Here is a 16,730-nt window from a genome sequence, read left to right on the forward strand (position 1 = left end):
TTGCAAAAAAATTGTGGAATGCTGTTTTATGGTATGTGTGTGGGAGTGGGGGGATTGATATTAATAATGCAATTATTACAGTCAATACCAGTCAATTTGAGGGACCTTAATTGTGAAAGACATTTTGACCTCTGATCAAAAGCAGGACTACTGATATGGAGTGTCAGGTATAAGTTACACACTAACAACATGTGTGTGGTCATGTAATCTGGGATGTTTGAAACAAGCCACTTTCTCGTTACAATTTGGACATTGATTGGAATTGTGCTGTCCAAGGTCCTGAAGCCCATGGGAACACAGAGATCAGCAGGGGGTCCTTTTTTACCAGTGCATCATTCAGCAATATCTGACAGTATGTACGGTAGGTTTGTTAATGTGTGGAGCAGTATTATTAAGGTGTAAAGCAAAAGTGGACCAGTAGAGCAATATACATTACAAGATTAGTGTGTCTGAATCTTCAGTAATGTCAAAAGTACTCCCGTCCTCTCCAGGCAATTTATGTGCCAAGTGATCAACTACCCGCTTAGAGTTTGTGAGTTTGGTGGCCTTCTTAAAGTATGCTCTAGTCTATACAATAGGGATATTCATAACAGTCTTTGATACCCTGGTTCAGAAACTGGAGGTGTTTCCTCTGAAGAAGTGTACAATAGCACCTTTTAGACAATTTGCTTGAACATTCCCTTTATAAAGCCTGTAAGTCCTTAGAGTGCAGTTTGGACATGGTCAATCCAAGACTGGTCGCAGCACCCGCTTTCCCTTCCGCCCAAACAATAAATTCTCTTAAGGGAATAAAAACCGTTCTATGGTCCTTCTCTATGGGGAAATAATGTCTCGCCTGCTTGTCATGTTGTATGAAGGCAGAATAATTCAGATGGAAAATCTGTGCTGAGAATAGACTCTTTCGGGAAAAATTCCTCCAACTTCTGATTGGGTGAACCACAAATTAATAAAGCTTTGTGACTAGAATTGTTATCTTACCGAGAAATTTTAGCATTTAATCTATTTTATAAAAGAACCGTAAAACAACTGACTTAGTAAGCAAAAAAAGAGCGTGCAAGCGTGAACGTGCAAATTCCTAATCTACTTTAATGTGCATGACAAAACTACCAGCTGTTCTATAATTCTAACCTTAAAGCTATTTCCTTTTCACCACAAAAATCCATTAAAAAAGGCACCCTGAGTTAGGAATGTATCAATGCCTTTAATACATGCTTAAAAAGAACATTTTAATTATAAAACTGTTCATGCCACATCAAGCCTATAAACATTTCACACCAAGTTCCTAAAATCGGACATACAAAAACATACAATGGTTGCATGAGATGATAATGGTTAGACCGTTCAAATGCTATGCAATCACTTTACCATTTTATTCTGTAACCTGAAACCCTTATTTTTACACATGTGAACAATATAAAAGCCAAAAAATTACAAAAATACTTAACTCCAGCGACGCAGAACCAACATAATAGGAACCATAAAGGCAGCATGCACACAGCAAAGTTGGCAAACAGTCCATACGTTTTTATGGGACCCCATGGTACAGTTGCTTTGAAGAATAAAATCTCACGAAAAAGATCTAGTCTGCTGTGTTAGCATTTGGAATGAGATTTTGGATTTTAAAATCTCGATCTGTTCTAAAAACAATTAGCCAGGATTGTAACAAGAAGTTGTTCATTGTAAGGATGAACAGTATGTTTTCACGGTATATTCCTGCTGATTTGGCTTTCAATACTGTAAAACTAGTATTTAAGGCAAACATAAACCTAGTTTTGTTACAGAAACTGATTGATCAAATCTCAACAGAATTAGTGTTTTATGAATGCTTGTATTTGAAACATTGCTGTAAAACGCATCCAGATTTGATCCCTCACTACCCTTAATTGTCAGTGGGACGTATGCAAATCCTATGAAAACTGACAAATGAGACTGCACAAACTCAATACTATTAAATAGGTAAAGTCCCCCTGTGGGATATCTATCTATCTATCTATCTATCTATCTATCTATCTATCTATCTATCTATCTATCTATCTATATAATCAACTGTCCGAGCTCACATGATTGAATGGAGGCAGAAACTAATTTCCATATTCATGAATCTGCATATACTAAATGAGGCAAGGGTGTAGATTTACATTTAAGTCATTTTTTAAGGCATGAAGAAATTCCTATCACAATAAAAAACTTACATAAAATATGTTAATGCTTAAATTATGACTTTTAAGCAATACAAATATTGAATGCATTGGGACTTTAAGAATTGTCATGAATTTGTTGTAATTATCCTTAATGTTCAAATACAAATAATGTCACACTATGCTGCTTTCACTTTTAAAAAAAGTATAAAATTTAGGTCAAACTCCATATGTAGCCATTTCTAACATAAGTGGTTTCATAACGTTAAATGGGGGTTTAATGTTGGTTGCTGTGGATGTGCATTGAGGTCATCTTAATTTAATATGTTAACTGGTGTTAAGACTTTAGACAAATACACAATGGGACAATGTTTTGTTTAAGTCCCCCTACTGCTCTTCTTTCAGAAATTAAGTCCAAGCCAAATATGGTCCAACTCTGCAGTGAATTAGAGGCTGAAGCAATCGGCACTAACGGGTGAATATTATTTTAATGATGCGTGTGTTCCCACCCTACAGCTAATATAATTCACCAGACTGCTTGACCATACCACAAATAAAAGAGTGACTAAACATTTACTTTAGCTGTCACATCCACAGCCTTTGTTGAGGCAGTATTAAATTAGGATGAACCCACGTATAAACTATGAATGTCTATGTAAGTCTCAAATGGTGGAAATCTAGGTACTGTTTTAAAGGATAAATTACATGTATACATTAAAAATGAAAATCTGTATCAAAACACTGCATTATTTACAAGTGGAGATGACCACTCAAACATCACATGGAAATTAGTATTTTATTTAGAAAAGTATCTTTACTAGTCAGAATGGTATAAATAAACATAAAATAGAACAAAACTTTACTAACATATGAAAAATCGTAGACTTTAGGTTTGCCATTTAAAACAGCCGTGGAACAACATATTGTGCTCTCCATGAACATTTGTGCACAGAATTGTCAAATGAATGATACTTAAATACAAAGTTTCTTTAGTGAGAAACCAATCCATTTAAGCCAAAAAAACAAGAGCCATGTGCTTGATAAAAAAGCATATCTATAACTGACCTAAAGTCAATGCCCTAAATCCAAAATCTCTCTTAAAGAATGGAGTAAAGGCATTTATACAATGATATATACTGTACAAACTTTACATTATACAAAACATTTAACATGTTCTATCATCAGACAATAAATAAATACACAAAGAAAAAAACTTTAAATTACAGTGTCCCAAACTCAGTTTGGTTCCACGCATTGCTTAAAAAAATGTTAATTCTCCCGGTGAATCAAAGACAGACCAGCCGTCTTAATTTTTGTTTGTACGTTTGTGAACTAAATTTTGATATATTTTCTCAAATTAAGCACAGGTTTATTTCCGAAGTCATGCAAAGTCAAGTCATTTTCTAGTATGAACTGTCCTCACTCTCAAGTGGTATTAAATGATTTTTTTAACAAATTGATTTTTTAAACTAACTCAGAGGTCTGGAATTAATTTTTTTGGGCTTCAGTAAGCTTTTTGTGGTCAAACAAACAGCAGATCTGTGTTTGTTTAAACTCTGTCACTGAAATGCATCCAAACTGATATATATATTTTTAAACTGCTGGTGCTTCTTTGAATGGCAACATTTATGCAAAGGGCAGTGTAAACTCTTAAAAATGAAGCTGCTTCACAGCGATGCCATAGAAGAACCATTTTTGGTTCCACAAAAAACCATTCACTCAAAGGTTCTTTATAGAACCATCTCTTACTTTTTAATAATCGGAAGAACCTTTTTCACCACAAAGAACCTTTTGTGAAACAGAAAGGTTCTTCAGATGTTAATGGTTCTTTATGGAACAAAAATGTTCTTCTATGGCATCACAGAACCTTTTGAAGCACCTTTTTTTAAAAGTGTACAGTACATATGCTGTTTTGTATTGAAGAAATTTAAAACCAAAGGTACTATTGGACCGATACCATTATCAGTATTGGTGCACTCCTGTCAAAAACACTGAACTAAAAGTAGACTTGTAGATGGGACCATCTAGAATCATATTGCATGCCCCAGTCCTGTTCTAGGTCTTCTTGTGATGGTACTTTATAGCTTAAAACCACATCTGCTTAAGCTTCTAAATGATGTACAATGCAATATTGTCAAACAAAAAGTCAGTGATCAATAATATAAGTTCTCAGTGGTTCATGGTCATTTTGAAAACATCTGTAGGGTTGTTAAGTGTGCATAAACATGTTCAGTAGCAAAAACTATGAAAGTCAATCGCTTATCTTAAAAGCACCAAAATACGTCCCATCGGCTGCAGGGTCCAGCAGCCAAAAATATGATACGCTAACATAAAGCCCATCACCTTTATTTAACTGGACACCTCTGCCCTGCACCGCACAGAACATGTTGTACTTGGCGATATTCCACTGGCGATGGGTTCCGCCACTTTTGCCGAGCATAATGGGTGAGATTATATTCTGCGTGTGCTTCTCATGGTAAATATACTGAAGCAACTGTATATTGCTGAGGTCCACTTTCTCAGTGTCATGTTCCTTAGCATATCTGAAGCAGGTTTTGGCATACACATAGTAATAACCGGGCTCGTCCACTAGTATCCGACCATCGTGGTATTTAATCTTTTTCAGCGTTCCTTGACCTTCATTCCAGTGGATTATGGTATTGGCGATAGGGTCTTCTGCAGAAACAGCAGCATGATTAGACTGAATGCATTTAACAGCGTAAACAGTTGCATCTTTTTTATGAACCTTCTTGAGGCTTTTTGCAGTACAATGTATGTTTTTCCATGTTTATTTAAATTAAAGCTACATTCTACAACTTTTTTTGATTAAAAATAAATAAAAATCAGCTACAAATACATAAAAATCAGTCTTTAATACTGTCTCCTTGCCCGATTCACAATAGTAAACTTAAATAATGAGATATAACTGTAGAGCTGCTGGCATGCAAATTAGGTTTATAGTAAATTTGCGCCTTATTCACAAAAGTCTGTAAGAACATCCCTCACAATCAGGCACTCAGAACCGGATATAGTGTGAAGACGTGGAATTGAGCAATGAAAATTGCTTGGCACTAGTTTTCAAGGCCCTTTCAAAACCATTAGATAGGCGTAAATCCTTTAATGGGATAGTTCACCCAAATATAAAAATTCTGTCATCATGTACTCACCTTCCAGTTGTTCAAAATCTGTATACATTTCTTTGTTCTGATGAACACCTAGAAAGATATTCGGAAAATGATTATAACCAAACAGTTCTTGGACCCCATTGACTAACATAGTAGGAAAAATTACTTTATACGTTTTGTTTGTTCTGTTGAACACAAAAGACGATATTTTGAAGAATGTAATTCTGGGTCACTTTTGAACACCATTGTTATTTTTCCTACTAGTCAATGGGTCCAAGAACTGTTTGGTTACAAGCATTCGTCCAAATATCTTTCTCTGTGTGTGTTCAACCAAACAAAGTAACTTAAACAGGTTTGGAACAACTAGAGAGTGAGAAATTCATGACATAATTTTGATTTTTGAGTGAACTATACTTTTAACAATACAGACAGCCAGTGCAAATAAGCAACATTATTATTGTCAGTGAAGGTTCTATGAAACACTTAGTAAGATTGTGTATGTGAAATGGATACAGAAGACTGCATTTTCAAAATGTATCACGATTAACAGCATTATACTTACTGGTTGAAAAGTCATTGGTTGTACTAATCGGCAGATGAGCTAATGGCAGGCGTGCATCCTTCTTTCGACATCTGTCTTTTTTCTCCTTCGTACTTCGTAGTGGGTCGGCTATTAATGTTTCACTGTGCATTTCCTGAATAAGAATCAAACACATTAAAAAAAGCTTTTAGGTTCTGACTTTTTAATAATGGATCACCTGCTTTTTTCATAGCTCATAGCTCAAATTCTTCATTGAAATTCTGATTGGATATGCAAATATGCATACTAACTAAGGACTGAAACAAAAACATATTCTTTTTTAGGGCACGTGACCTATCAACTAGTCCCCACACTCCTGAGGCAACAAAACATCTTGCTGATGTTAATATGATAATATGACTGAATAGCACTGTTATTTTCACGTTTCAAGTCATTGTGAGATGTTTGTAAAGAAAGGGTTGACTCCCAAATGATGTCATATACAAATTCAAGCATCTAAAGTGGTTTTGTTCATGGTATGTGCGGCAGCAAAGATGCACAAGTTGGTAGCACTTTATTTTACAGTCCTGTTTACCCTGTACATACTGTGTACTTATTACAGTAATATAATAACTAGGTACTAACGCAGAACCTACCCCTAAACCTTAACCTAACTGTAGTTACCTTATACCACCCAGTACTTTCGTAGGCAAGTACAATATCAGTACACTTCGGAAACTTAAGCACAAGTAATATAAAATAAAGTGCACCCCACAATTCAATGGGTCATCTCAATCATTGTGAATGTTGTATGAAGTTTTAACAGAAAAGTACTGGAAACACACTGGTCATACATACAATTGTGTTGACATTAATAAATTAAGATATTTGATATTGACACAAGGAAAGGGCTCAGGCCTATAAAAAGATGTAATTCTTATCAAATTTAGCTTTAAAAACTGCTGGCATCTAGAATGAGTTTAATCAGCATTTTATTGTTCGTAGCAAAGAGCTCTCTCAGCTTATATTTTACAGATTGTCAATGACCAAGATTTTTAGCTTCATATACAAAGCCCTCAAAATCCCCCACAGAGCCCCGGTACATAACAAATCCCAATTCAACCCCAGGGCCCGGTTTTTCAAAAGTAATCCACTAGGATTTTGGATAACGGATTGGATCAAATCTTGAAAATGTGTTTTTCAAAAGAAAAAACAGATCACATAATCGGATCAGATCACGTAATCCAATCTTGGTTTTGATCCGGATCAAACCTTTAGTTTGGGTTTTTCAGAACTTTTTTGTAGGATTTGGTTCACTTTGATCCAAAAAATCTGGATTAAACTGATCCCATCAGAAGGGTGGATTCATCGTGGAATCAATGCCCAAAATGTAATGAAAACTTTAAAAATGTATAAAATAATACTATATTTGGATCATGCAGTATCTTACAAGATATCATATTTATTCATAAGACTTTAATTTTATTTGTTCATCCGTCAGGCTACAGTGATTAGGTAAGCTTTAACGTATTCAGCCTTTCAGTATAGGTCTACAGCAAAGTAGAAAGAGTTTGCCTCATAAAATAATCCTCCAAACAGCTTTCAAAATTGACCAAAAACAATAAATTTTATTCTGTCACTAATTGATATATATATTCATCACAATCGAAAATATTTTTGTTTTTAGAATATGTATTAGTGATGCATGCAATGATTACAGAATAACCAAAAAAATGCAAAGAATGGCAATCACTGATTTTTGAAATCCAAAACAAATACAAATCAGAAATAGTGTCTAACTATTTTGTCCCTTGTTGCACGTCCTGTTTGCTCGTTCTGGCAGAATGCAGGAGGTTGGTTAGGGGCTCCAAGGGGCTCAGGTGCATCATATTAGCAGAGAGAGGGACATTGCGCTTAGTAGCGATGTTGTGCAGGACAATACAGGCAAGGGTTATGTTGCATGCTTGCTTTCTGTGGTTCCACTCTCAGAACTCCATTTAAACGCTGAATTGCTCAATTGTTTGTGTTGTAGGTCTCAGATAAGCGGACTTCTGGAAGAGGATGGGGTGGGGTTTTTCTTGTTTTTAGTTTTTTTTAAATGTGTGTGTTTTCATTTCAAATAAAAATAAACTTATATTGACCCCACACTGGCTATTCTACTTGTTGCTCTTTACATATCTATAGTTCTACATTGCGATTTCCTATCCTGTTTGAGCACTGGTTATCCAGCACTGGTTATCCAGCACTGGTTATCCAGCACTGGTTATCCAGCACTGGTTATCCAGCACTGGTTATCCAGCACTGGTTATCCAGCACTGGTTATCCAGCACTGGTTATCCAGCACTGGTTATCCAGCACTGGTTATCCAGCACTGGTTATCCAGATTTGGTGATCCTGAAAAGTTCCTATCCGGATCAGATTGATCCAATCCGATGTTGCTTTAAAAAACTGGCTCCAAAAGTAAGCTGGATAACGTGATCACGGATCGCAAAAAAGGATTACTAAATCCGGACCAATTTTATCCGGATTAAACCTTTTGAAAAACTATAGGATCAAGAAATACAAACAAAATGTTTAAGTTATTTAAGTTAGCCTGTTAGTTCTGGTATTTGTTCTAGACCAGCAAAAAGCAAACCATGTCTATTAGTCTTATTTTACTGTAGGTCTTTCAAGAGCAGAGTTCTGGATGCTGTTCACATCCTCTGGCCTTCTTAAGAGTTTGGGTAGACCACAAACAAAGTAAAAGCCAGTATATACAACCACTCAAAAATGACAGCAGGGTCATAACATGTATTTAAACACTGGCTTTTTTTAACGTTTACATTTCCTGGGAAATAAGCAAGTCAGAAAAATTCAAATTCATTTCAAATAAAAATAAACTTATATTGACCCCACACTGGCTATTCTACTTGTTGCTCTTTACATATCTATAGTTCTACATTGCGATTTCCTATCCTGTTTGAGCACTGGTTATCCAGCACTGGTTATCCAGCACTGGTTATCCAGCACTGGTTATCCAGCACTGGTTATCCAGCACTGGTTATCCAGCACTGGTTATCCAGCACTGGTTATCCAGCACTGGTTATCCAGCACTGGTTATCCAGCACTGGTTATCCAGCACTGGTTATCCAGCACTGGTTATCCAGATTTGGTGATCCTGAAAAGTTCCTATCCGGATCAGATTGATCCAATCCGATGTTGCTTTAAAAAACTGGCTCCAAAAGTAAGCTGGATAACGTGATCACGGATCGCAAAAAAGGATTACTAAATCCGGACCAATTTTATCCGGATTAAACCTTTTGAAAAACTATAGGATCAAGAAATACAAACAAAATGTTTAAGTTATTTAAGTTAGCCTGTTAGTTCTGGTATTTGTTCTAGACCAGCAAAAAGCAAACCATGTCTATTAGTCTTATTTTACTGTAGGTCTTTCAAGAGCAGAGTTCTGGATGCTGTTCACATCCTCTGGCCTTCTTAAGAGTTTGGGTAGACCACAAACAAAGTAAAAGCCAGTATATACAACCACTCAAAAATGACAGCAGGGTCATAACATGTATTTAAACACTGGCTTTTTTTAACGTTTACATTTCCTGGGAAATAAGCAAGTCAGAAAAAGCGCTGTGTAAAAACCATGACTACAAATTTCTTACACTAAGTATTATAACCAGAATGAAACAACAGACGCTCATTTCTCAAAAAGACTACATGGTAAATGTACAGTAAATACTTTCCAAATAACTTAATACACTTCTCAGGAACACATTTAATATCACTTCGTTTCTCCCCGGATCTCTCTTTAGAGATTTTGATAATGACAATGAGGAAAATATAGTGAGCACATCACTTGAAGAAAACATAGATATACTGTGTGCAGAAAAAAACTGCTCTGTTGTAATTGAATAGTCATTGGCCACAAAACCTTGGTTAAACATCTAAACTAAATTCCTTCTTGGGTCATTTGGCTCGACCTTTTCATGAGCAACTAAATCATTCTGATCAAGGAAGTGTTTTACAGCAGCTAAGATATTTTGTTGTGCATTCATTCTTGATCTAAATAAAATATGTTTATTAAAAATAGCAAAATAAAGACTTACTTTAGTAAATAAACACCTTGCTATAAACATTTTCATTTTTGGGAAAGCACAAGTATTGGAATTTCCTGGCTTGTGTTTAAAGGGGGAAATGCCATGCCAAATAATGTGAAATGTCTATAGACCAGTATACAATAATTCTTGCAATTGTGGCCTTCGGAAAAAAGTATTGTATTATTGAAAGAAATATTTGCAACTTTGACATTGTTTTGTAGTCCAACAAAAGTTGGACAAACACTAGGAAAAAAACATCTTTTGAAGTTCACTAGCTCACCTCATTGGGAGTCTGCTGTGCTTTAACAAGGTCCACCTGTAAAAAACAACAAACACAGTAAAGTTATATATATATTGCTGTTTTCTAACAGGTGCTGCATGCTTTTTATGAAGTAACGGGAAAGCATCATTATTTTCATTAGGTAATTTAACTGTGAGACACCCACAGAACAATGTGAGTAAAGATACACTTCAAGACAATGTTTAGATTAGTTTAGTTGTCAAACAACCTCAAGGCAAATGATGCAACAAATCAGAATGTACAATACAATATTCTCAGTAGATGTTTTCACCAGCTTTGTGCACTTCAATAATGTTGGTGGTAAAACATAATATATCATAGGTTTTTATACTTTTATACAATACTACTTAAGCAACTATTTAAATCACCGAAGAGCCACTAATTCTGATTTTATCTAATAAATAGAACATGTTATTCTCACCTCAAAAGATTGATCATTTATATCTATTTATTTATATATGTTGTAGAATTCTAAAAATTCGTCCTGAAAATGTATATGCAAAATGTGCAATAATGTTACAGTATCTAGACTTACTGTCTGGAAGCACACTACATTTCTGTGAATTATTATTATTTATTAAGTATTCTCAATGATACGTATGATTTCTATTTGCACGTACAACACCCAGCTAAAACTACTACAGGTGCAGGCACTGGCAAAAAAAACTTTCTCATAACTAAAAACAGATGGAATGAAATGTTCTCAGAGAGAGAGACAAGGAATATGTGATGCATGACATTATTCACGACTCCTTTGATATACTGAATTAAATGTCGCTTCGGCTCACTTCACTATATAACAAAATAATATTTCCATGACTCTTTCCTTTAAGTATCCTCAAAGACAAACTATATTTGACATAGAGCACCATTCCAAATTGTTATGATGTGAAACAAAACACTGCTGGTAAAAAAACACTCGTAAGTAAAAACAGATGGAATGTTTTGGGGGGGGTTGTATACCTTGATTTACTGAACGTTATTTTCATTCACTATAAAAGGAATTACTTATAAGTAAACACTTTTATATATGGTTTGGTTTAGCAGAAAATATTGCCTCTGCATCCATTTTAAGGACAACATGAACTTTGCGGCACACATAACTAACATTCATCTTTTTCTCCTCGCATCTGTTGCATTGGCCCTCTACTAGCACACTAGAAGCCTCTGACATACACCGCTGTGCCTCACTAAACAAGATGTCATAATACGAGAGACAGCAGGAAAACTCTGGGCATGACAATATATATCAGGCTTTCTCTCAGCAAAATAAAATCAATAAGCAAAATAAAATAATTGAGATAGCATCAGGGTGAAAGGGTAAACTTGACACAATTTAATATAAGAAAGAAAGAAAGAAAGAAAAATCCCTTTACAAGGCTGACAGTAAACACACAAAATTATTTAAGTTTCAAGTTTATTTTTATGTCTAAAGCACTTTTAAAAACAGCAACCAGGCTGACCAAAGTGCTAAATATATATAAAAATAAATATATAAAACGCTAGAGCAGTGACATAAAAGAGGAACAACTCATAACAATAAAACAAAACAGTCAAAGCATACATGAGCAAAAGTTCAGCAAAAGTTCATACTAATCAAATGCCAAGTCGAAATAGTACACCTTTAAAGTTGATTTAAAAGCGTGGACAGACTGAGCTGCTCTGATATATGCAGGCAGGCCGTTCCAGAGCTGGGGACCAGCTATGGAAAATGTTCTTTCCCCCCTATTTTTAAGCCGTGCTTGCAGGGTGGATAGAAGACCCTGTGCCCCAGACCTCAGGGATCGTGTTGGAGTATAGGGTTGGCAAAGCACGGAAAAATAACTTGGTGCCAGATTATGTAGTGATTTAAAAACATAAAGTACAATTTTAAATTCAATCCTAAAATGGATAGGCAGCCAATGTAATGATTTTAAGATGGGATTCACATGGTCTGACTTTCATTTCACTGTAAGGAATTTTGGAGCAGCATTTTGCACTAATTGAAGCCGATGGATAGAACATTTGGACGGCCAAAAGTATAAGGAGTTACAATTATCTAATTGGGATGTAATCAGTGCATGAACAGCTGTCTCAAGAGATTTAGTAGGCTATAGGTTTGATATTAGAATGAAGACGCAATCGAAAAAGCACAAGCTGATCACTGCGTTAATTTGCCTGTCGAGTTTAAGGCTATGATCCCAAAAAAATTCTTGAAGCAGGATAGAGAAAACGGAGCTTCATATTCCTTATCAATAAAGGACAGTTGCCTTCAAGATCTCCAAGAGAATTAAGTAGACTAATATTCTAAAGGATTAAATAAACTTTTTTTTAAATATAGATACTTATCTATAGTCTTTTGTGCGCTTTGGGCACATTTCTGACTAAAAACAAAAACATTGCAGGAGGTAAAACAACATTCATTCAAACAACCTAGACATTATCAACAGCCAAAATCTATTTTAAAACCAAGATCTGCAATTCCCAGAAAGTATAAATGTACATAGTTTATTGAGCTTTAAATAAAAGAACTAGTAAGCGCATTCCCTGAAGGGGCAGTGTCAGCACTCTGTGCAGCTAAAGCGTACTGTAATAAATGCGCTGTTGCTGAAGAGCCACACAAAAAACAAGACTAACATTTTACAAGCCTGAAACATGAATCATGCAACAATAACTTTTGAACAGTGCCTCAGTGGATGTTCCTGCTCACCTGGTGCCCTAGGCGAGATATCACATGCTCAAAAAGAAAAGATTTATAACTAACTACGCAGTTTCTAAAATCCTCCAGTGGACCCGGGTTCAAATAACCTACCAACCTGTGTTTAGTCGATTTAGTTGTTTGGGAGAATTCCTGACATCTCACAGGTGCAAAAGTCAAACGAGAGGCATGCGGATTGAGTAGTCAATCACATTTTTTTTTTAAAGCGACTCGGACTGACCAAGTTTAGACATGCAAGATTTAAATACAAATATCGTACAATAGAGTGTGGTTTTCCAACAGCCCGATATGTTTTGGAAAGTTATTTAAATTGAACTTGGTTTAAACGTCAGTTAATTTAGTTTGCGAGCGCGCGCACCTTATGCAGACGTGCTCGAACAGTCTCAGGCTCTTTGAACTTTCTTGGCATTCAGAGCACACAACAGGTTAAACGAAACCATGCAGCCAGCTGAAACAGAAACTATAGTAAAACCACAGATTTCTGCGCCTAAACTTGACTCTGTCGGTAAAAACAATGTTGCGCTGTGAGCTCAAATAGACAAAACTGAACAATTACTTTTCACAAAGAGTCGTTTTCCCCTGGGTGCATTCCGCCGTCTTTGCTTCCTTGCTGTGCCAGTTTGTTTCTTACCTCTCTTAGATAACCGGTTAAGTGCAACAAAATCGCCACGCTCGACGCGACCTGCAGCAGTCCCATGATAGCCAGGGTGATGAATATGAGCGCCCTGTGAGTGGAGCCTGTGTGCGCGACGCGCGCCGGAGCCTCGTCCATATCGATATGATTCCGCAGGTACACGCGATAATCATTAGCTGCCATGAGCGCTGCGCGGATCTTCTCTCAGTGGGAGGAATGGAGAAATGATCAAGGATTCATATAAACATGTGGGTGGGCAATGCAACTGGGTTCGGAAACAGCCAATCAGATAATAGTCAGAGATGATCATTCTTTTTTTCTGGCTTCCTTTTCTTCTCTTAAAGTGTGCATCAGTTCAGTGACGAACAGGTATGTTGTTAGTGTTTTCTAAAGACATTATCACATGATGACAAATTACTTTGGCATGCGTGTAAATTGGTTATGTTCATTAGGTTATAAATTATACTGCGATTAGCTGTAATGTCTCAATCTATGTGACATAATTAATAAATGCAATAAGAGATTGAAAAATTGGACAAATTATATATTTTTTCAACTTTTAAACCATGATATGCTGATAGTTGCCATTACTTTGGATAAAACATTGTTGGATCCTCTTGTAACACATTTATATAATTACCCAACTACAAACACAATAAGACATCAATAAATTAACGATTTGGCTACAGAAAATTAAAACTAGCGATTCTAGACAGCCAACAAAGTATTTTGGATTATTGGATGTCATGCTTAGTGAGCTGCATAGACAGCATTTTACTTGCCATACCTATTCATGCCTTCATAAAAAAAAAACAATGAGCTGACCTTCCTACACAGAGCATTGCATGCAAATTCCAAACTCCTGTCTAGCATGGGAGCTAGAAAGCTTCTGAAACATTCAAACATAACCAGCATGTGTTCATAATTTCTTCTAAAACAAAGACTTTTTGGGTCATATGATGTCCAAACACCTCAAAGGAGATTTTCCAAATGATGTTCAGTTATAGATCAGTATCCATGATATTGCTGAAGAAGACTGAATGTTTATCTCAATTTGTAAACAAAGAGAAGGTCAGGTTGTTTTTGCCAAGTGGAAGTTAAATAGAACAGATCTTTCTAAACTAATGTTCCTTTTTGATGCTCAAAACCTTTAGAATACAATCACAAAGCAGAGCTTGGCTTTTTCTTCCTTTTGCGCAGCCTCCAGCACAAAATTTAGTATTGCTCTATCATTATATCGTCTTTTTCGGAACCACAATAATTACTCTGGTTGCAAAGAGTGCCACACTGGTTTTTGCGTGACTTACGCTTAACTTTCAGTTTTGTTACTATTTCGGCAAAGCGGATTGGTGCGGATGACGACCACGTCACCTGCATTCCATTTCAGAACCCAGGACTATGCCAATCAATCTCTATGCATGAGCACACTCCTGACCTTATGAACTTGGCTGGCCTCGCGGGGACTGTCATCCCACAGCACGCCACATTCACTCAAGAGTCATTAATATACCGTGAGAACTCTTGTTTTGCATGCCTTTCTCGTGCCTTCAGCTATTTTCCACAGAATGCAGACACTGCGGGTTGTGGCAGGAAGGTTTGGGTGGTATTTATACCCTTTTGTTTTGCCATGTGAGCTGTTCTTGCCCAGGCCAGAAGGTAGTTCAAGCCGAAGCCAGCGCTCCATCAGAATATGACAGAAAGCCAAAACCAGGCAGTGTTGAGAGCAAAGCAGGCGAAACCACTGGCACAGGCACTTTCCTCTATGCTGAGCAGGCCTCGGGAGATTATTATTAGCTCTCCTGTAAGCATGGTACTGTACACACAGGATGGGAGAGAGCACGCCAAAAGCCTTCCCATGTTTCACAGACTGTGGAGTCACCATGAGGATGTTTTTTTCTGACTGTAGACTCCATGCAGCTACTTTAAAGTGTTTCATGCCGACCGCTTTCTTTGCATAAACTTCATGATCATTCAGCACTCGAGGAAAAGCAGGACAATTGGATCTGAAATATTAGCATCATCACATAACTCTGCTCATTGGAGTTTGAATCCTCAGGTCATGAAATTTTTTATTGACCCTTTAGCTTGCAAGAAGACATGAGACAATAACAGTGTTGCGGTCATCCATATTATGAAGACCTGTGTACAAACAGAATTAAGTTGCTACATTCTAGAATGCGAAAACGGGACATGAAACAGTGCAGTGTTGTCCTTTCCCTACCCTTCCACATCCTGTGTGGTAAGACAACCCAGAGCACACAAAGAATGACCGCCTCTTCCTCTCCTCTCTACTTTCTTACTCACTTTTATACACAAAAGCACAAGAGGTCTTTAGAAGGCCACTTTTACTCTGCACTTCTGTGTCTTTGCATTTTGGTTTAAAAGAGACTATTGCATGACACGTGGCATGCTAACAGACCATCAGCTTTCCTGCGGCTCAGTGGTCAGAGCATGGCACTAGAAATGCCAAGGTCATTGGTCTGATCCCAGGGGATTGCACATAGTCAGAAACAAATGTATAATGCAATGTAAGTCAATTTGGATAAAGCGTCTGCCAAATGCATAATTGTGATACAAAAACATAGTCATGTTGTAGGGATATAGGCCTACATGTTACTCATATTACCACATAGTGATAAAATGGGCGGTCCTTGGCCATATTAAAATGGACCACAATGTTTGCCAGTTAAAATCTCACCACAAGAGGACAGGGGGGGGGGGGGGAGTATGCGGTTTCCTATAAAAAACTAGTTTCAAGTTTTGAAAATGTTGGTGCCAGTTCATGCTCATTTTAAATATCCAGTTACACTTTATGGCACGTTTCACTACATGGAATACACAATACAGATTACTCAACCAGGCAGCAACTGTAATAAATTCTGTATATTTTTAAGTGTGGTCTTTGGATTGCTAATGTCTAAGAACTGTTTTGAAACTTGGGGCAGCATGCTCAATGATCAGGTTTATCTTTCTGACTCCAGTGCAGGAAAACAATAACCAGCATAACATCATATTTTGACTTGTGTTCAATTGTTATGGTTTGCAGAAGGCAGGTCATAAGAACAGTTGTATCTAATGTACTTTGATGAAGGCTGTAATGTACTATATAAGAACTATTTCTAGCAAACTTTGTGGAAGATCAATAGTCTTGCACAGTGAAAGCACAATATAATTCAGGTGGTGCTTGCTGTCTCACTATGGGGTGATGATTTTAAGATGAACAGTGTGG

General features: G+C 36.6%; 1 protein-coding gene across 2 annotated transcripts; it reads right to left on the reverse strand.

The window, feature by feature from the left end:
* Positions 1-2,928: 2,928 nt before the first annotated feature.
* tnfsf11 (TNF superfamily member 11) lies at positions 2,929-13,830 on the reverse strand. 2 transcript variants are annotated; one of them, XM_056755003.1, is made up of 5 exons: positions 13,499-13,830; positions 10,149-10,184; positions 5,826-5,958; positions 5,306-5,353; positions 2,929-4,814 (listed from the first exon to the last, which is right to left on the reverse strand). In XM_056755003.1, exons 1-5 carry the CDS (start codon positions 13,682-13,684, stop codon positions 4,390-4,392), a joined length of 828 nt encoding a protein of 275 aa, XP_056610981.1. In that variant the 5' UTR covers positions 13,685-13,830; the 3' UTR covers positions 2,929-4,389. The 2 variants fall into 2 exon arrangements, with proteins under 2 accessions (XP_056610981.1, XP_056610982.1); XM_056755004.1 differs by lacking the exon at positions 5,306-5,353 and having other exon boundaries at positions 13,499-13,820.
* Between the last annotated feature and the right edge of the window lie 2,900 nt (positions 13,831-16,730).

The sequence above is a fragment of the Triplophysa dalaica genome, chromosome 8, assembly GCF_015846415.1.
Source record: "Triplophysa dalaica isolate WHDGS20190420 chromosome 8, ASM1584641v1, whole genome shotgun sequence".
NCBI lineage: Eukaryota > Metazoa > Chordata > Actinopteri > Cypriniformes > Nemacheilidae > Triplophysa > Triplophysa dalaica.